The 17,548-nt window shown below is 40.1% G+C and overlaps 1 protein-coding gene across 1 annotated transcript in view; it reads right to left on the bottom strand.

Moving 5' to 3' along the window:
* Positions 1-17,548, bottom strand: part of PPP4R1 (protein phosphatase 4 regulatory subunit 1) — a 68,447-nt gene that overhangs the window by 8,907 nt on the left and 41,992 nt on the right. Inside the window, exons 9-13 of the mRNA XM_086608574.1 lie at positions 15,939-16,097; positions 14,630-14,760; positions 12,626-13,143; positions 4,987-5,162; positions 762-857 (exon numbers count right to left, since the gene is read on the bottom strand). Of these exons, the coding sequence (XP_086464700.1) occupies positions 762-857; positions 4,987-5,162; positions 12,626-13,143; positions 14,630-14,760; positions 15,939-16,097 (1,080 nt within the window). The remainder of the gene's footprint in view (positions 1-761; positions 858-4,986; positions 5,163-12,625; positions 13,144-14,629; positions 14,761-15,938; positions 16,098-17,548) is intronic.

The following is a 17,548-nucleotide window of genomic DNA, read 5'->3' as shown; positions in this document are numbered from 1 at the left end:
GCCTTCTTCAGACAGAGATCTCTGGTGAAGACCAGTCCTTCTCTCCACTGAGAAATTAAAGCATCTGAACTAAAATTTTGTGAAAACCTCTTTGTGTTGACTTCCAACACTGGCTTGGCTTCAGCTGTTTTCAGTTTATCTCAGGCACTGACTCTACCCAAGGGGGTGCACAACAGCATTTCCCTAACACACAGCTGGCAAACAGCTCAGCCCACATAAGCAAGAAGAGGGACTGAGGTTCCCACTCAAGGAATCACGCTGGTGCAGGGTGGCACACATAATACTGAACTATGTAAAAACAAACATCCTATTTCTTTTGGGAAAAAATAACGAAGACACAGTTGGAGCTAAATGAAACACTTTCACACTTTTTCTTCAAGAAGCTGTCACGGGGTGGGGGAGGTCCAACTCAAAACATTTAACAAAAAAAATCTTCTTTCCTCAATAACCTAATTTCCATTACTGGATAGTTTCCACAGAAAATTAAATCAAATGAAATCAGAGCTTGGAAGTCTACGATAAGTGCTGTCATGTCAAAAAATACTGTCATCTCTTATGCATAATTAAAACAGAAGCAACTGCTGAATTAAGCCATTATCTCTGGAAACACAGAATATTTAAAAGTATTCTATGCCATATTTTATAGAAATTACATTACATCAGAAATGACTGAATGAAACACATAAAAGAAATCCCTATATACATTAAAAAATTCCACTGATCGGATACATGTAGGAAAAAGAGAAGCCACTGTCATTTACCTGTACTTTGGATTTTCTTTCTTCTTCAGGACTGAAACTACTGTTGGTGCTCAAATCTGAATCATTATGAATATAGTGAAGTGTAGAATCCATATTCTATGGAAAAAAAGAAAAAGGCCACACAAAATACACTCAAGGATTAAATATAAAACAAACGTCAACATCAAGAAGTGCTGTCCTCACTTCAGAGTCTTTTTTTTTAGATTAAAGGAATACATGTTTTAATTTCAAATACAATTTTGCCATAGGCCACAATCGAAAGGCCTCTGAGACAAATCTTTCAGCTTTAAATTTCAAACACAGGCTCCTCTTATTCCATAAGAGCCAAAATGGATCAGAACGAAAATCACAGGAGAGGAGTACCTTTGAGACTGCATTAAGAAAAATGCAACTAACGTATGGGTCACACTGCTTCTCCCCTGAAGGTAAAATGAGAAAACATCTGTAGCAGATTTTGTTGGATTTGTGCTAGAAAAAATTGAAAACAAAGCCACCCTCACACTTAAAGGTAGAAACTGAGGAGACTTATGCTGTTGCTCCTTTCCTAGAGGTGATTATTCTATAATCTTCTCTATGGAAGAGCTTCACCTTGTAATAGAGAGTCCTAGTGGACCATAGCTACTGACGCCAGCCATCACGCCGCTCAGAAGTTCTATTAAAATAATTTTTAGCAATCATTCAAGCATCCTGGCTACATATCTGGGCCTTGAAGATAAGGACTGAGACTGTTTCAGAACTCTACCGAGCACGCTATGATAAACTGTGCTGCTGAGGGGATGCACTGTCACTTTCTGTATCAGTGGAGTTCCCCAAATCCAATGGACTTCGCATAATCAACTGTGAATTTCAAGAAGTATGTGATGAATATTTGGAAAGTAGATCAGGCTGCTGTCAGGTAAAACAGGAGAAAGGCATTTTTGCTAGATATGAGCCAAGGTATCTATTCACAGATGCTGCAGGGTGAGCTCTCAGGGTCAACACCAGCACTGAGAATATGCCTACTCTACCAGCTGTTCAGATCAGTTTGACAATGAGAATTTTCCAGCAAACTATAAACTTCTTCGAAAAAGCCTCCAGGATACCATCTGTCTTCCTTGGTTTGACTTCAGACAGTCGTTTTTTCCTCTTCCACAAACTGCTTTCATCTAAGCACTGGGTTGTAATTTTAGTTGCTGAGGTATAATTACAGGTGATAAAGAACAGGCAGAGCTGTGAGGCAATTGCATATCGCTGGCACAGCAGTCCAAGTCACCTGTCAGGCTTATCAAGCAGCAGCAAGAAGGTGCCAAAGAGCCAAGGAAAGAACAGAGTGACTCCATTAATAAGTGTGTCCTGCAGCATACAACTCCAACTATAAAACCTTCAGAGGCTCTGAAAACCATCTCTGCAGGATTTTAGTTTGCCAGTCAATTCTTCACTCCTCTTTAGCCTTCCCTCCCCCTCCCCCCCGAATAAGAGATCATTTTCAGCATTGCCAGAAAGTCATTGGTTTTGATATCTTTCAAATCAAGAAATTATGAGGCAGCCAGCACAACCTAGTCACAGGGCTTTCCACGAGTCGCCCAGGTGCATGGGACCCAAGGCTAGTCATCCATTCTGCTACAATAAAAATGAAAAGACTTCATTTCACAATCTGGGCTACTCCAGCTCTAAAAGGCTAAGTTTTAAAAAAAGACACACACAACTTTATTGATTGAACTAAGTTGAACAACTAAATATACTGAAGAGTGTCACAGATGGGAACGTTTTTACCCAGCCACTTTTAAAGTCAAATATGCATTCCAGAAAGGAAGAGCTTCAGTACAGAACCACCACAGCATCAGTCGGTATCTAAGTCAATGCAGTATCTCTATTCCTGCAGATGAAGTTCCATCTGTACATTTTCCACATAACATGCACACACGGAACGGAGCACTGCAGAGAGCCAGGACATAAAAATTCAGCAGGGTTTAGCCTGAAAGCTTCTTGTGTACCAAACCAGCACCTCTGAAATACAAAATCTTTGTCATGGCCTTACAAGTTTCTTACGTGAGGTTTCCTTTAGCTGCAGCATAACAAGACCTCTGTGGTTGTGCTCCACAGACTCCCGCTCTGTGCCATGGCTTGCACATAAAGCCCACAGCACCAGGACAAGTGGTGCTGGTGTTTCCTGACAGGGCAGCTGGCCCAAATGCTGAAAGAGGCAGCCAGTCTTAGGGTCCAGTTTCCTCCTGTCATCTACCCTCTTCTTAAAGAGAGGTACTTGTGCCAGAAAAAGATGGGCTGATTTTAGTCCAGTTTCCTTTCTCTTTCTTTTCCTGCCCTTCTCCCTCTACCTCCAATCGAAAAAAAAAAAAAAAAAAAAAAAGAGAGGAATCCCACACCCATCCACTGAGAATACAACTTGGGAGATTTCTTGAGGCTGACATGCATTTAATAAAACCTTATAGAGAGCATCCAACCTAAAGAACATAAAAACAACTGGTCCTGAGGAAAAATAAAACAGCTCAAAAGCCAAGCTTCATCTATGTCCCAGAATCTTATCTGTTCACTCCATTACAACATTTCTTTTCATTTGAATGGAAAAATCTTCCTTTAACACGTAGCATTAGCTCCTTTAAGAGTCAATACAGCTACAGAAGGACAAGCAAAGTGTGATTTAGCTTTGTGATATGTGCGCAGAACTGGTAAGGCTGCTTTCAAATATAAAATGCTGTAACTTTAAAAAAATAAAGTGTCCAGTAACCTGTTGACACATTGCTATGCTGAGACAAACAACATAAAAAAAAAAATATTCTGTGAAAATCGGAGCTCTCTTCACTGCTAAGGGCAACAGTCTACTTGCTCAACAAATCACAGCTTGATTCCCAAATTCTAGGTCACCTCTATAATATCCTTTCACTTGTAAAATGAGGACTTGATTCAGTGCCAGTAACGAACAAGGAACTGACAGATTAAGGGCATCCTTTTAAGGAGTAAAATGGAAACATGCAAAACCGACATATACCAGCAATGTGACAGGTTCTTAAAACTTTCTGTCAGCATCATACTCTGTAAAGAAATAAAATGCAGGACAGGTCCCTCTGAACAACCACCCCCCTCATCACCCCCAAAAATTAGAAGGACAGAAGATACATTTACACTGTCATTTTACACGTTAACATTAGAAAGAAGTGACTACAACAGATCGTATGACAAAGAAACATATCAAGCCTGACCATCAAGGAATTGAGGGCAGGTTGTTTTTTTTAAACCAACCAACCACATTTGAAGTATTAAATTATGATTGTGTACAGACAGCAGCATCCAAGTACATGTCATATTCCTTCACTCTCCAAATATTTTTGGGCTACATGGTAATCCAACAGCTTAGGTGAAAAGTTAATTAAACTTCATCTAGAAACGCTGCTCTAATTAAAGAAGGTTGAGAACGTTTGCACCGGATCGATGTCACCTCTTTGACTTTCAAAGACATTTATCAAAATTTCATCCAAAAGTACTATTTAGGCAATATGATTCAACAAATCACTTGCTGTGGTTTTATGGAGCGTATTTTAGAACTGTTGCTTTCTACATAGCTAGAGCTTTTCAAACCACCAGAGCTTGTGGCTCTCTGTGCACTGAACGTAGTGGGTGTGGCCCAGTACACCGTACAGAAGAGAAAACAGTATCAAATGCCACAGACTTCCGTGGGGCAGGGAGCAGCCTTAGGGATTGCTAGAATCGACTTTCTCTTTCAGCAGTCAACACAACATCCTAGATTGCAGGTCCTGAGCTTCTCTTACACAGGCCAGTGAACTACAAAAACCACTTTGACAGGGAGCACAGGGAACAAAGTACCTCTTTCTACAGCTGAGGGGGAAGCAAGAGGAGAGGGCGCTGGAGAAGGGGATTCACTTATTATCAGTAGGGCTCTGTTTTAAGGACGGCAATTTCACAGTAATCATCTGCAGTAGCATTAAAACATCTTAAAATGTGATAGTCACAACAGATTTTTAACAGAAACAATCTCAAGAATTTACAGGGACAAGCACGAAACTGGCAAAAACAAAGGCACCCAACACAACTCATTTTATTTCAGCAGCTAGCGCTTCAACGCCAGCCAACAAAAACGAACCCCACACTAGCCAAAAGTAGGAAGCATTTGGCCACAATTACTGCATGAACACAAAATATGGCTCTGTTACTGGAGCCCTGGAAATCCTAATGGGGAAAAAATAATCAGAGTACAAAACTCGCTTCTTACCTCAACAGTGTCACCTATTAAAGGCACAATATCATCCAGTATAGGTTTAAAATTCTGTTGGTCATTGATGGTCAGTTCAGTCTGTGAGTCTCTTCCCTTGCCAACGCTGGCCATTGTCTCTTCTTGAGGATCGAAACTGGATGCTCTGAGTGCAGCAGACAACACCTCCACTTGTGCTACAGCATATGAAAGAGAAATACATGAGAGATTGAACTGCAGCAAACTTTTAGCAAGTCCACAAATAACTTTTAGGCAGTGACTAGTTAACAGAAGGATGGCGGAAGAACTAGAGGAGAGGTACAAATTTAAGATTATTGACTGTTAGTAAATCCCAAACTGGGGACAATTAGCATAAAATGGTTAGTAAATCCCAAACTGGGGACAATTAGCATAAAACGTAAGGCAGATTAACACTCCACTCTTTTCCTAGGGTGCTCAACCACACTACAGTTCAGTGAAATTTGTCTTTAAAGAAAAAAAAAATGGAGTAAGAGACTGCTGTTATGGCAGGATCAGTTCTTTAAGAATCTCAGTACATATTAATGGTGCAAAGAGTTTTTGGGGCAGAACAGCACATGAATACTAATTTACTAACTTGGGTCTTTTGTGGGAAGTAAGAATGAGAGAAGGAAAAAGTAATTCAAATAAAGGTTGAGAACAGGTTTATTCATACAGAAAGGATTTAATTTCTGAGAGGCTGTGTCTCTATGTACAATCATTAAATTCTTAGGTTTTTATAGCAACTCTAAAGCAAGATCTATACAGGAAGATGCTAGACCCCAGTAACTCTTTTCTGGACAGGATACTTTACCCTCCTTGCATCCTCCAAACAAATAAGGAAGGTTGCACTTTCTGATGTCTTCTTATTCATCAAAAGAAAGCATTAGCACTTCACTTTTTAAAAAAAAAAAAAAAAAAAAAAAATCCAGCAGTTCTGAAACTGCTCTGGTTTCCATCACTCTGCTTACTGCTAATTAAAAAAAACCTCTGTTGAGCAATGTTCCCTGGTTATAGCCTGACCTAAGCAGATCAGGTATCAGAGGCAATCTGAGCTGCAAGCGGCACAGAAATCAGTGCAGGCTGCTCTACCTTGCCTCTCTCCTTCTACACTTCTTTCCAAGAAAGTAAGGAGGAATAACCTGCACTTACCCAGCCATCCAGAAGCTATGTTCCTCATAGACTTTGGCTTTTCCAGAGTTTCTTAAATGCTTATTTTGAAATTAAGCAACAAATCATACGCTTGTTTTTAACCCCATGTTGCCATAATCATTACTGAATCTGAATTTCTCCCCCTGGCTTTGTTGATAGTGTTATTAACAAGAATTAAACAAAGTTGTACTTATTTGTAGATAGAAGAAACAGACATGCAATACATCTGTTACAAGAAGTAAAATTATAACTCAGCACAACCTTGGCTAGCAAAAATTGGAAAACACACTACAGGTTCACTGGTTTCTAGGTGGAGTCTGAGGAGCAGAAGTAAAGATTATTCTTTACAGTATGCAATGTTAGCTCCATAAACGTGTAAAACTTCTGACAGAACAACCAAAAGATATTCTTGCTGCATTACTGTTGATCACCTCCACAGGATAAATGACAGCAAGTTAGAAACTTAAAAACAAAACCAACATCATACTAATACTTCCACTGTAAAACACATTATGTTAGAAAATGCAGTTTCAATATATATCTATGGTATATAATTTTTATATATATATGTATATAAAAAATAGGAATTTTACAAATTGTGAGATTAACAAAAGCTTGCTACAACTTCACTCTTCAAGTGTTAGTTCACTGACAATAAACCTCTGCACTTTAAGGCCCCTGAGAATCAACAAGTTCAAGGTTAGTAAATTCCTACAAAACTTCAAAGTTAAATAGATCACCCCAAGACTATGTGAAATAGGTGGTCATTTCAGAGTACCTGCTAGGGCAAGAAATGCTTGTCTGATTTCCAGTTTATTCCCGTTTAGAGAAATCAAACAAGAAAATTAAAAAGAATTATATTCTTCTGCACATCAAGGAGACATTTTTCATGAAGGCTCTTTCATGAAGGACAACTTCATGAACAATGTACACTCCCCTTATTTTCACTTGAAAGAAAGCTTACCCTGCTGAAAAGTCCACACAGAGCTCCAAAGACTACTTCTAGTAACAAGAGTGAAGGTATCTACAGCAGTAATTGGGAATTTTCCAAGACGTATCCCCCACCCATGGCCCACTGTCAGCCTGCATGCCTGGACCATTCTTGCTTAGGGGCTTAACGGGATGGAGACCACATGTATCCTGATTTCCTCTGCCTGCCCTAAAGGAGATATGATACAAACATGCATTTCCTCTGCTTCTTGTCAATTCTACAATCCCAAGACGTGGGGAAGGAGGACAAGAGAGGCAAAACTCTCAAGGATTTCACTGACTGGCAAGTGCCTTCTTTCTTCTTTGAGTGCCTCTCCATAGGTCCTGTCACCAAGGATGACTCTGGTGCTGCTGAAAGGTGAATGACCTGAAGTCCATAAACATCTTAAGGCCCTGGCTAAAAAAAAAGAGTCAAGCACAGTGACTAACTATAGTGGAGCACTTAGTAGAGGAGGAAAAGAAAGAGAGTGCACGTGTGAGTATGCGCTTATGTCTCCACAGCTCTAGGGGGCTGCCTTGAAGATACTGAAACTTGAGACACCATCCTAATGAGCTGTTTTCACCATCCTGGGTTCAAGTGTCAGGGCACATCCTCTCCTAATCCCATCACACACAGACATAGTCCAAGATCTGCGCTGACACCCTCCTGACTGAGGTGGCTGCTGCTCCTCCCCATCTCTCACAAAGATCTTTCCTACAGCCATAAGACAGGCAACGTTTTCCAGAAAACCATTAAAAGCACAAGCAAAGGATAAGGCTCCTCTCTCGTACGTGACAGGGAGAAACACCTCAGAGCTCTTGGGGAGCAAGTTACTGGGAGGAAGACTGGAAGGGAATCTGTTGACAACTAGCTTTCACAACTACCTTCAGTAAAAATTGGAGTGTAAAAGTCAATTTTGTGCATAACACAGAATTCATGTATTGCATTGGTAAGATCTGGATTTCAAACCGACTGTTAATTAACTGTTTCTTCCTTTGACTTTTGCTTCAGGTGAGAAGTACTTTTTAGCAAAGAATGTTTTACTCTTGGCTACTGCACCTGCATCCCAAAATAAATGGCACAAACTTTGAACTCAAATTCACATTTTACCTGGCCTTACTCCTGGTCCTCCGGAGTTTCTGTCCTTTTCTGTTTCTCCTGATGTTTCACTAGAAAGCATTGATATTTTTAATTGGCATACTCCCTTCTTTCTTCTGAAGGATCTGCCTTCCTTACCCTCACTTCTTAGCGACAGACAAAAGCTATAGGCTGTATTAACAGGTACAGAGATGCAAGTAATTAAAACATGAAAATAAGAAGAGTTTCTTCTCCACTTCCTCCTCACCTACTGTTCCATTTACAATGTATTTTAGAATTTTACTGCAAGCAGCGCTAGTAGCCTAACTTATGAAAAATTTTTATAAGGGAATGGGATCACTTTATCCCACATTTGGACTGGTTTATACCTATTAGGTCTCCATTTGACAAAGCAGCCTGTAACCGGCATAAGCCACATTTAGCCCTAGTAACCTGCAAGTCAGGCTTTCTCTCTTCCACCAAGAAAGAAAAGCTGACATTACACGATTTAGTACTTTCTATGTAGAACATAAGGAGATAAATAAAGCTCAAGTGTCCATGGAAAGGAAAAATAATGAAATAAAAACATCTGGGGAAAGAAAAGCAACCTCTGAAGTAAGTGAAGATGGCAGCAGCCTCAGGGAGCTGGAAAAAGGTGACCTGAATAAAGACCCTGTGATAATTTTAAAAGAGCTGGCGTACTTCAGAGGAATGTGCAGGATTCCATCTCCCAGTTTCAGACCCTTAGGATGTCTGGCCAGTGGACTGGAAAGGTCCTGTTGACAGGGATTACATATCACTGCTTAACTTTGCTTAGCTTGTGTAGCCCTGCTAGCCAGCAGAGTTGTCTGTGAGAGGACAGGCTGTCTTTATCTCAGTTGCTGATGGCTCAACTACCTATTACTCAGATTTATCACTTTGGCAACAAGCTAGTTCTGGAAAGAAAGCCTCAAGGTAAAGATTTTTAGGAGTGAGATTCAGTTAAAGCAGTTCACCCTTTCTGAGAATGAGATTACGGGAAAAAAAAAAGATATGTTCTATAGCGGTTGCTGGTCACTGTTAAAAATTTCTATTTGCTAGAGACATGATCAGTCTCCATGCCTTGGAGCAAGGATTTTAAGTTTAAAATGGAAACTGCTCTGATGATAGGGAGGTGCACTACAGAAACACAGAAAAAATAGCCAGGTTACAAACCTAAAAACCCCCAAAATAAACAAAGACACCCAAAAAACCCACACAACCACAAACAGTTCATTCTGTGTACATAAACATCCACTAGTGCTTGGCAGCCAAGACATCTGGAAGACTGGGGTATGCACTGAACATACTGTACTCCAGGCTGCACGAGCTGGCAATGCCTTTCCTTTAGTATAGTAGTTGCTATGGATACATATACAGCACAAGGCACGGGGAGGTGGGGAGAAACCTGTACTCCTCTGACTCAGAAACCATCATTGCCAGTTGAACTCCAGTACCAAATCTCTACACCTGCCTCAGCTGTCAGGGACTGGTTCCGAAACCAACTAGAAAAATGGAAATCATCAACCTCTGCTGAACGTACCATGAAGGACACCACTTTATCACCACCAGACTAATCAGCAGAGTCAAATAATAAAAAGATTGTAAGAACCTTCAAAAAACCCTGTGCCAATGAACCTGGCCAATATGGTTCCATATAACATATTAATTTTCTTCTAAGTTTAGAAAATATTCTCCAAAATAAAATACGGTAAGAGAAGGATCCTGAAGTTGCACAGTCAAGCACTGAGAGGCTAGGTACAGCCAGAGCTAAGGCCATCTGAACTTAACCTTATTGACAAATGCACAACATCATACACTACAGTTTCATTCCCAAACTACTCTTCTGCTAACTCATCCCCACTTCATCTTGTGATGTGTCTAGGATGCTTGCCCCATTTGCTATAGAAACCAGAAGATGTGTACCTATGGGAGCTCTCCAGTATGGCAGGCCTCCGCTTACCCACCACAGAGAACACAGCATCTTCCACTCACATCCCTTGGCTGGGAATGCAGCGATAAAAACAGGAGCACAGCACAGAAGCAGGAATCCAGGACTTGGGTGACAGCAAACCAGTGAAGGAAATAAGTGCAAGAAAAGGGTCACAGGGATTTAAAAAGAAAGAGAGAAAGAAAGAGAGGGGAAAAAAAACATTTGTGGCTTGCTCAGTCTTTGCTGCCAAGAACCAGCCCACTCACAGTACAAGACTCACAAAAACAAAATGGCTAGTCTTGCAGGGTGGGGGGAAGGAAAGACCCTAAGCACCACCTGGGGTCAGTGCTGTTGGCAAACGCTTGTTAGCCATGTATACTGGAGAAAAAACTAACTATGAAATTAAGAAGTTTTAAAAACTTCTGTGAAAATAACAAATTAAGACAACCTTTGGACTGAATATACCATCAGTTTGCAACAACAGTTTTAGATGGTAAAGATGGAAGTGTTATTCCTGGTATTGCCATGAGCAAAGAGGCAGGCAGGGCCCTGATCTTCTGGATCACCCCCAAAGGGAGTCTACCTCCCTCTTGTCATAATTTATGGAGTGTAAGGTCCAGAACATAGGCATTAAGTCAGCTACTCAGAGACTAAAGTCTGGATACCTACCACTTCTGTGCACACTTTAGTGTTTGAGACAAGCAAGCAAAATGAATACTATTCTATCAGTTTTGGTCTCAATTTCCTTATGCCTCAACGCACTTTGTGTAAAATTAAAACAGTAACGTTACCAAATAAAAACAGATATATTTTTAAATTCCAGCTTCTGAAGTATTTAGACTGAATAATGAGAGTACAGACAAGAGGCAAAAAGAGTACAAGGTTTAGAAGGTGTATTTCATGGGGCTTCACTACACAGTCTTGACCAAGTCAGAGGTACTGAACAGAACATAAAAGTGACTGAGTAATTAAGACCACCCACCCCACCTCAAATTAGAATAAATGGCACTAGTAACCCTAATTCAAATCTTTCCTAACTTATGGGCACTGGGAACCCATGGTGTTGACAACCTAGTAATGGTTTTCTTCTACTGAAATGTGCAAGTCCTAGTCAACAACTGCACAGAAAAAGTCTTGACATCCAAACCAAAAAACACAAAAGTCTTGACCAAACCAAAAAAACCCTCTCTGAAACAAGACATGAACACACACATGACAAAAAGAACTCCATAACACAGGATGATTCTGGATGTACAAATACATGCCTACATAAAATTTCATTACAAGTGTTTAAGATATGTTCTGTAACTGGACAGAACAAGGTTTTATAAAACAAACCTAAGCAGCAGTGCAAGTTTTAAAAGTGGGCTTCAGAGATGGGTTATGTGAAGACTAAGATCATTAGCAAGGCTGAAATTTTTTTCTTACCCCTTTCCTTAGGGAGAGAGTGCCCAAAGCACCTTTAAAGCAACTAATTTTCATCTGCTGACTTCACAATAGATTAAATAGAAGCAGCTTAAAATGGATTTAAGAAAAGTCATTAGCATATCAACCTACTCAGAAAAAAAGAAGTTGAAAGCACTATCAGTTTATTCTAAAATATTTTTCCCACTCCCAACTTGCCCCTCTTTTTCCTTCCTACTTTTTCTGGTACAGACGCATGCTTTCCCCTAGGGATTCTTCAGTGCAGAATAACATGGCTTCCTCCTTAGTGGTACTTCTGGACTTTCTGACTCTGACGCTGAAGTTTGCTGTGCCTTAAAATTTATTCAGCATACAAATACCAAGAGAACGCATCTTCAGTAAGTATGTGCGAAATAGCCAGGTCATTTTAACCCAGGAGGTATCTCGGAGGTGCTGCTCCACCAAGTGGTCATACTTATGAAACCCTTCTCCACCCTTCAAGAGTTTTTAAAATGGAGGATGTGCGTCCACTTTAAGAATTCAGTTTGGATCAATTCTCAGTTTGACCCAACAAACCTGGCACACTTAAGTCAACAACATGCGACTGCAATAACAAAGACCTTGCAGAAAAATGGAGAAGATTAATTCATTAAAAATAAAATGGATAATGCATAGAATGAAAATCATTTATAGTACTTTGAAATTTAAAAAAAAAAATCTTAATTTCTTATTTTGCGTGTATGCTAATCACAAATTAAATTCCTGATCAACAGTTTATGCCACTGAATCATCTACTTGATTCAACTACCATATCTACTGTCAAAACAGGCAGTCGGAAGTTTATACTGCCAACTGTAAGTGTATTTAGTTTACGGAAGGAATCCTTTAACATCTTTCCACAAATGCAAGTTCCCTTACAGTTCATCATCAATTTCCACAATTAAATCAAAACAGATACAATCTCTTTGAAGACCAGGAGAAAGCAGTACTTCTGACTTTCAAAATAACTGAAAGGTTAAAGCCTAAACTGCTAAAGTAACACATACATATTTACAACCACTAAAAATGCTTCAGTATCTTTACTATACCTTTAACATCTGGATCATCTATGTGGGGTTCCAAATTTTCTATCATTTCTTCCAATTCTTTCCTTGTTGCCATAGGAATGTTTGGAGACGCTGATATAGTGAGTTCCTGAATTTCTCTATCGAGTATTATCTCAGAAGATTGCTGAAGCTCGAAGTCAATATCTATTTCAGGAAGTGGAGTCCTCCAGAAATGGAAAGAGTTATACAATTCCTGCTCTGAAAGAGAGGTTTCCTGTGAATTCAGCCCAGCCTCCCGCAGACCTGCTGTACAGCAATGAGAACTTCGCTTGTTCTCATCAGCCATTTCCCCACAAGATTCTGAAGACAAAGTGCAATGGAAGGATGACTCAGTCTGGAAATCACTTTCCCTCTGGGAGGTATTTGACACTGTATTTTGATCTTCCATGGCGTTTTCAAGTTTTGTTCCAAAATTGTCATTATCTACATGTGAAGACAGATCCTCTGTCCCGTTGTGCTCGTCCTCTGTTGTGACATCTTCTGTAGTCCTGACTTGTTCACTGTTGAGTGCCAAAGCAAATGAACATTTAAAAAACAAAATACACTTATTGCAAACAGATGCTCTTGAAATTTCACACATGAGCTATCAGCTTGCTATTTATCGAACTATACCACGTAACAAAATAAATCTAGAATCACAGAATGGTTGAGGTTGGAAAGGATTTCTGGAGGTCATCTCGTCCAGCCCCCCTGCTCAAGCAGGGACACCCAGAGCCAGTTGCCCAGGCTTTTGAATATCTCCCAGGATGGAGAATCCACAGCCTCCTCAGACAACTTGTGCCACTGCTCAGTCACTGTCACAGCGAAAAGAAGTATTGCCTGATTCTTAGAGGGATTCTCCTATGTTTCAGGTTGTGCCTGCTGCCTCTGGTCTTATCACTAGGCACCACTGAAAAGAGCCTGGCTCTGTCCTCTTTGCACCCTCCCTCCAGGTATTTATAGACATTGATAAGATCTGCCTAAGTCTTCTCTTCTCCAGGCTGAACAGTCTCAGCTCTCGGTCTCTCCTCACAGGAGAGATGCTCCAGTCCCTTCATCATCTTCCCAGCCCTTTGTTGACACTTGCTCCAGTATACACATCTCTTTCTTGTACTGGGGAGCCCAGAATTGGACACAGTACTCCAAGTGTAGCCTCACCAGTGCTGAGCAGAGGATCACCTCCCTCGACCTGCTGGCAACACTCCTCAGGATACCACTGGCCTTACTGCAAGGACACATTGCTACCTCACGGTCAACCTGGTGTTCACTATGACCCTTAGGGTCTTTTCTGCAAATCTGCTCTCCACCCAGTCAGAACTCAGAATATACTGGTGCTGGGGGCTGTTCCTCCCAGGTGCAGGACTTTACACTTCTTGTTGAAATTCAAGAGGTTTTTCCTGCCAGTCCATTTCTCCAGCCTATTGAAGCCCCTCTGAATGGCAGCATGACTCTCTGGCACATCAGCCACTGCTCTCAGTTTTGTGTCATCAGCAAACTTGCTGAGGATTTATCCTGCTCCACCACCCAGATCATTAATGAAGGTGTTAAACAGGACTGGACCCAATATTGACCCCTGATGTACATGACCAGTTGTACATGTCCAACTATGTGTCGCTGATCAGCAACCTCTGGGCTCAGTCATGCAATGAGCTGTCAATTCACCTCACTGTCTGTTCATTCAGTCCATGTGTCATCAACTCCTCTATGAGGATCTTATGGAAGATCATGTCAAAAGCCTTACAGAAATCTAAGTAGACTATATTCACTAGTCTCCCTTGTCTATCAAGTCAGTCATTTTATCACAGAAGGTGTATCCTAAAACTACTGAATAGTCATGTATTTTTAGTAAATAACTGAAAATTCTGGTAGTCTATTAAGTAAGATGAGAAGTTCCACATCTTTTCGTTTACCAAAATAAATACTCAATTTATACAGGAAGGTTAATTCTCTTAACTTGCAGTTCCTACAGAAGAAAAAAACAAGGACAAAAAAAATTTGTAGATTTACCTGTTTTCCTGTGCAAAACCAGAGTCTTCCGGGTTTTTACCATCTTCTTCTTTAAAGTACTGGCCACTGCTCGATGGATTAGCAAAAGTTGATATGAAAGGCCCCAGAGACTGAAAAGCAGCTTGGCGGACCTAGTGGAAATGGTCCAAGGTGGAAAAAAAATATTTTTATATATAAATCTTGCCATCCTATAAAACATAAATACCTGCTAATAGGAATTGGAAAGGTCATAAGCTTACTGAGGAAAGCAACAGCAGAGGCTCTTGTCTGGAAAGAGTCAGTCAGCTGTATACATAATATTTTTTTTACTTAGCTCTTTAAGAAAAAGCAGGGTAAAAACAGTTAAATCATAGAATCATAGAATCGTCTGGTTGGAAGAGACCTTCAAGACCATCGAGTCCAACCATTCATCCTGCACTGTCAGGGTCCCTAAACCATGTTGCTCAACACCAAATCCACACAATTTTTAAATACCTCCAGGGATGGGGACTCCACGGATAACTAAGTTGACAGGCCTATTCTACACAATCAAAGAAATCCCAATTATTTAGATAGTAGAAGCAGGTAAATCTGAAATTTAGTTGAGAATTTAACAACTTGAAAGGAAGAAGTGATGTGCAGTGAACAGACATTTCACTACCATAAGTTTGGCTGATAAGCTCTGTGTTTCTTTCTCTTTCCTATTTGGCTACATTGTTTATTTGCTCCTTTATCCTACTATTTATTCTCCCCTTCTCAACAGTTATCTTATCTACCTTCATTTTTATTACTTGATTAATTCTGCTGGACTATAACTTGCAAGACTTTCCAGGATCCAAGAGTTCATGCTCCTGTGCAAAAGATCTACTTTGGGCTCTTCGACATAGTCTGCTCAGTAACAAACTTGACAAGGTTTGAAGAGTAGATCTTCAAAACAAAAACCAAACCAACCCAAACCCCACAACAAACACCACCACCTCACTCCACTGCCCCACTCCCTGTCAAAAAAGAGGTAGTGGTAGGGAACCTGAAGAAATACAAATAAATCACATCTAATTTTCCAGTTTTGTCAATGATTTTTAGCAATGTCAAGTCACAGGCAGTTCTGTAGCTAAGAAGTTACCACACCGACAGTTTTTCTCACATGCTGCAGTGAAAATGTGAGGGACTCTCTACACTCGTCAACAAACTAAGCAATCTAAAGAATCTTGCTTGAGGTGCGTGAAAACAGTTATGTTATCCACATCTACAGGAAGAAGTTCTATATGGAGTATTGCAGTAAAATCCTTTAAATGTGACAGCTATTCAAGAAATAAAAAGTAATTCTTACCCATCGTGAAGGATCACTGATCAAATTAATGAAAAGGGTTGACAATTTTGTCCTCCGGACTTCCTGTGATGTTGCACAAGAAACCGCCATGAAGCATTCAGCGCAGGCTTTCCTAACTCCCCACACATTATCAGAGCAGAGCTGGAAAAACCTCGGCAGCTGTTAGAAACACAGTGAGTATGTTTGCAAGTCTTAACAGGCAGTACTTCTTTCAAAGCAAGCTCTTTTTTCAAATTCATTTCCTTCATATGGTTCTCTGCCCTCATACTCAGATGCATTAGCTTGCAAGAAAAGAACATACATTCAGTAGCACCACCCTTCTAATCAGTTGCTCTCATGGTACCTATGGATACAGATAAGGAAAATCCCCGCCTGAAGAATAGCAAGAAAGTACTAACTTTCTAACGTGATTTATATATTTAAAAAAAAAAAAAAAAAAAAAAAAAATCAAACTCCAGAAATATCACCAAGAGCAGAAAACCTATCATAAGACAAAATCTCATTTCCAAACCATTCTTTGAAAGCAAGTAACATTGAAAGTAACAAAAACATGAAGAAAATTGGTACACTAACATTTTACGTATCAGACCACTTCAGACTTTTTTAAGACTCGCACTGAAAGGCAAAGGAAGAGCATCTTCAGAAAGAAAACCTTTCTTTTTTACTGAACTTCTTGTTGTTAGGTTTACCAGTCTCTGTCACCACCTACCCTATAATGCAGGACCTTAACTCCATAGAGGAGCAGGGGAATGAGAGAAACTGCATTTGGTGTGAGAGAAAACAGGTTTGAACAGTGCAGTGGTTTTACTAATAAAAATGAAACATTTTGAAGTTGCTCACATTTTTTGGAAACAGTAATGGTAAGGATGAAACGGTCGAGAGAGTGCAGGTGAGGCAAAGACATGCTTATGTCATCACCTGGCTGCCTTTGCTTGCAACAGGCTGAGTGGTAAGATGAAAGTAATACAATGACTTCTGCTACAGCTCTGTTCTCAATTATTCATGTTCAGCTGTTCCTACCTTCTGCAACAAAGTTTTCTGGACTCTGTTTCTGATTAAAAGCATTTATGTTACAAAACGACGTTTTATGTAAAGTCATTCAGCTTTTTGCGACCCCCCTTCCTTTTTTTTTTTTTTTTTTTTAATCCAAAAAGAGCAGAAAATGCCATTTTCTGTTATGGAAAGAGATTCCCAACCATCCAGTTGCATGTTACTGCTTTCATATAAAATAACCACTACTTCTTTATTTCATGGTCTAATTGCATCCTCTACAAAGTTTTAATTCAAATCCATGACATGTATCACTAAGGGGGCATTTGTGTAAGAGAAATCTATTTACATCTCTGATCAATAAACACATGGGATGTAAATCTGCATAATGATACTTCATTATTGAAAGGCTCGAATCACACAGTATCTAGGGAAAAACACAGCAAATACTGGAAGAACATAAGAAATGCCCTGAGTGTCACACTAGGCCTACCTGTCCCAATACCACACCTGCAAAAGGCTTGTTGAAGTCACACCTACATTTACACTCTCTCCATATAAGTCCCTCGCTAATTCACAGCACTGACTCATCAACCTCCTTTGGCCCTCAACAAGCTCAC

The sequence above is a fragment of the Tauraco erythrolophus genome, chromosome 3 (genome assembly GCF_009769465.1).
Source record: "Tauraco erythrolophus isolate bTauEry1 chromosome 3, bTauEry1.pri, whole genome shotgun sequence".
Classification (NCBI taxonomy): Eukaryota; Metazoa; Chordata; class Aves; order Musophagiformes; family Musophagidae; genus Tauraco; species Tauraco erythrolophus.
The sequence above is the reverse complement of the archived record's forward strand: the minus strand, read 5'-3'. Positions and strand labels throughout refer to the sequence as shown.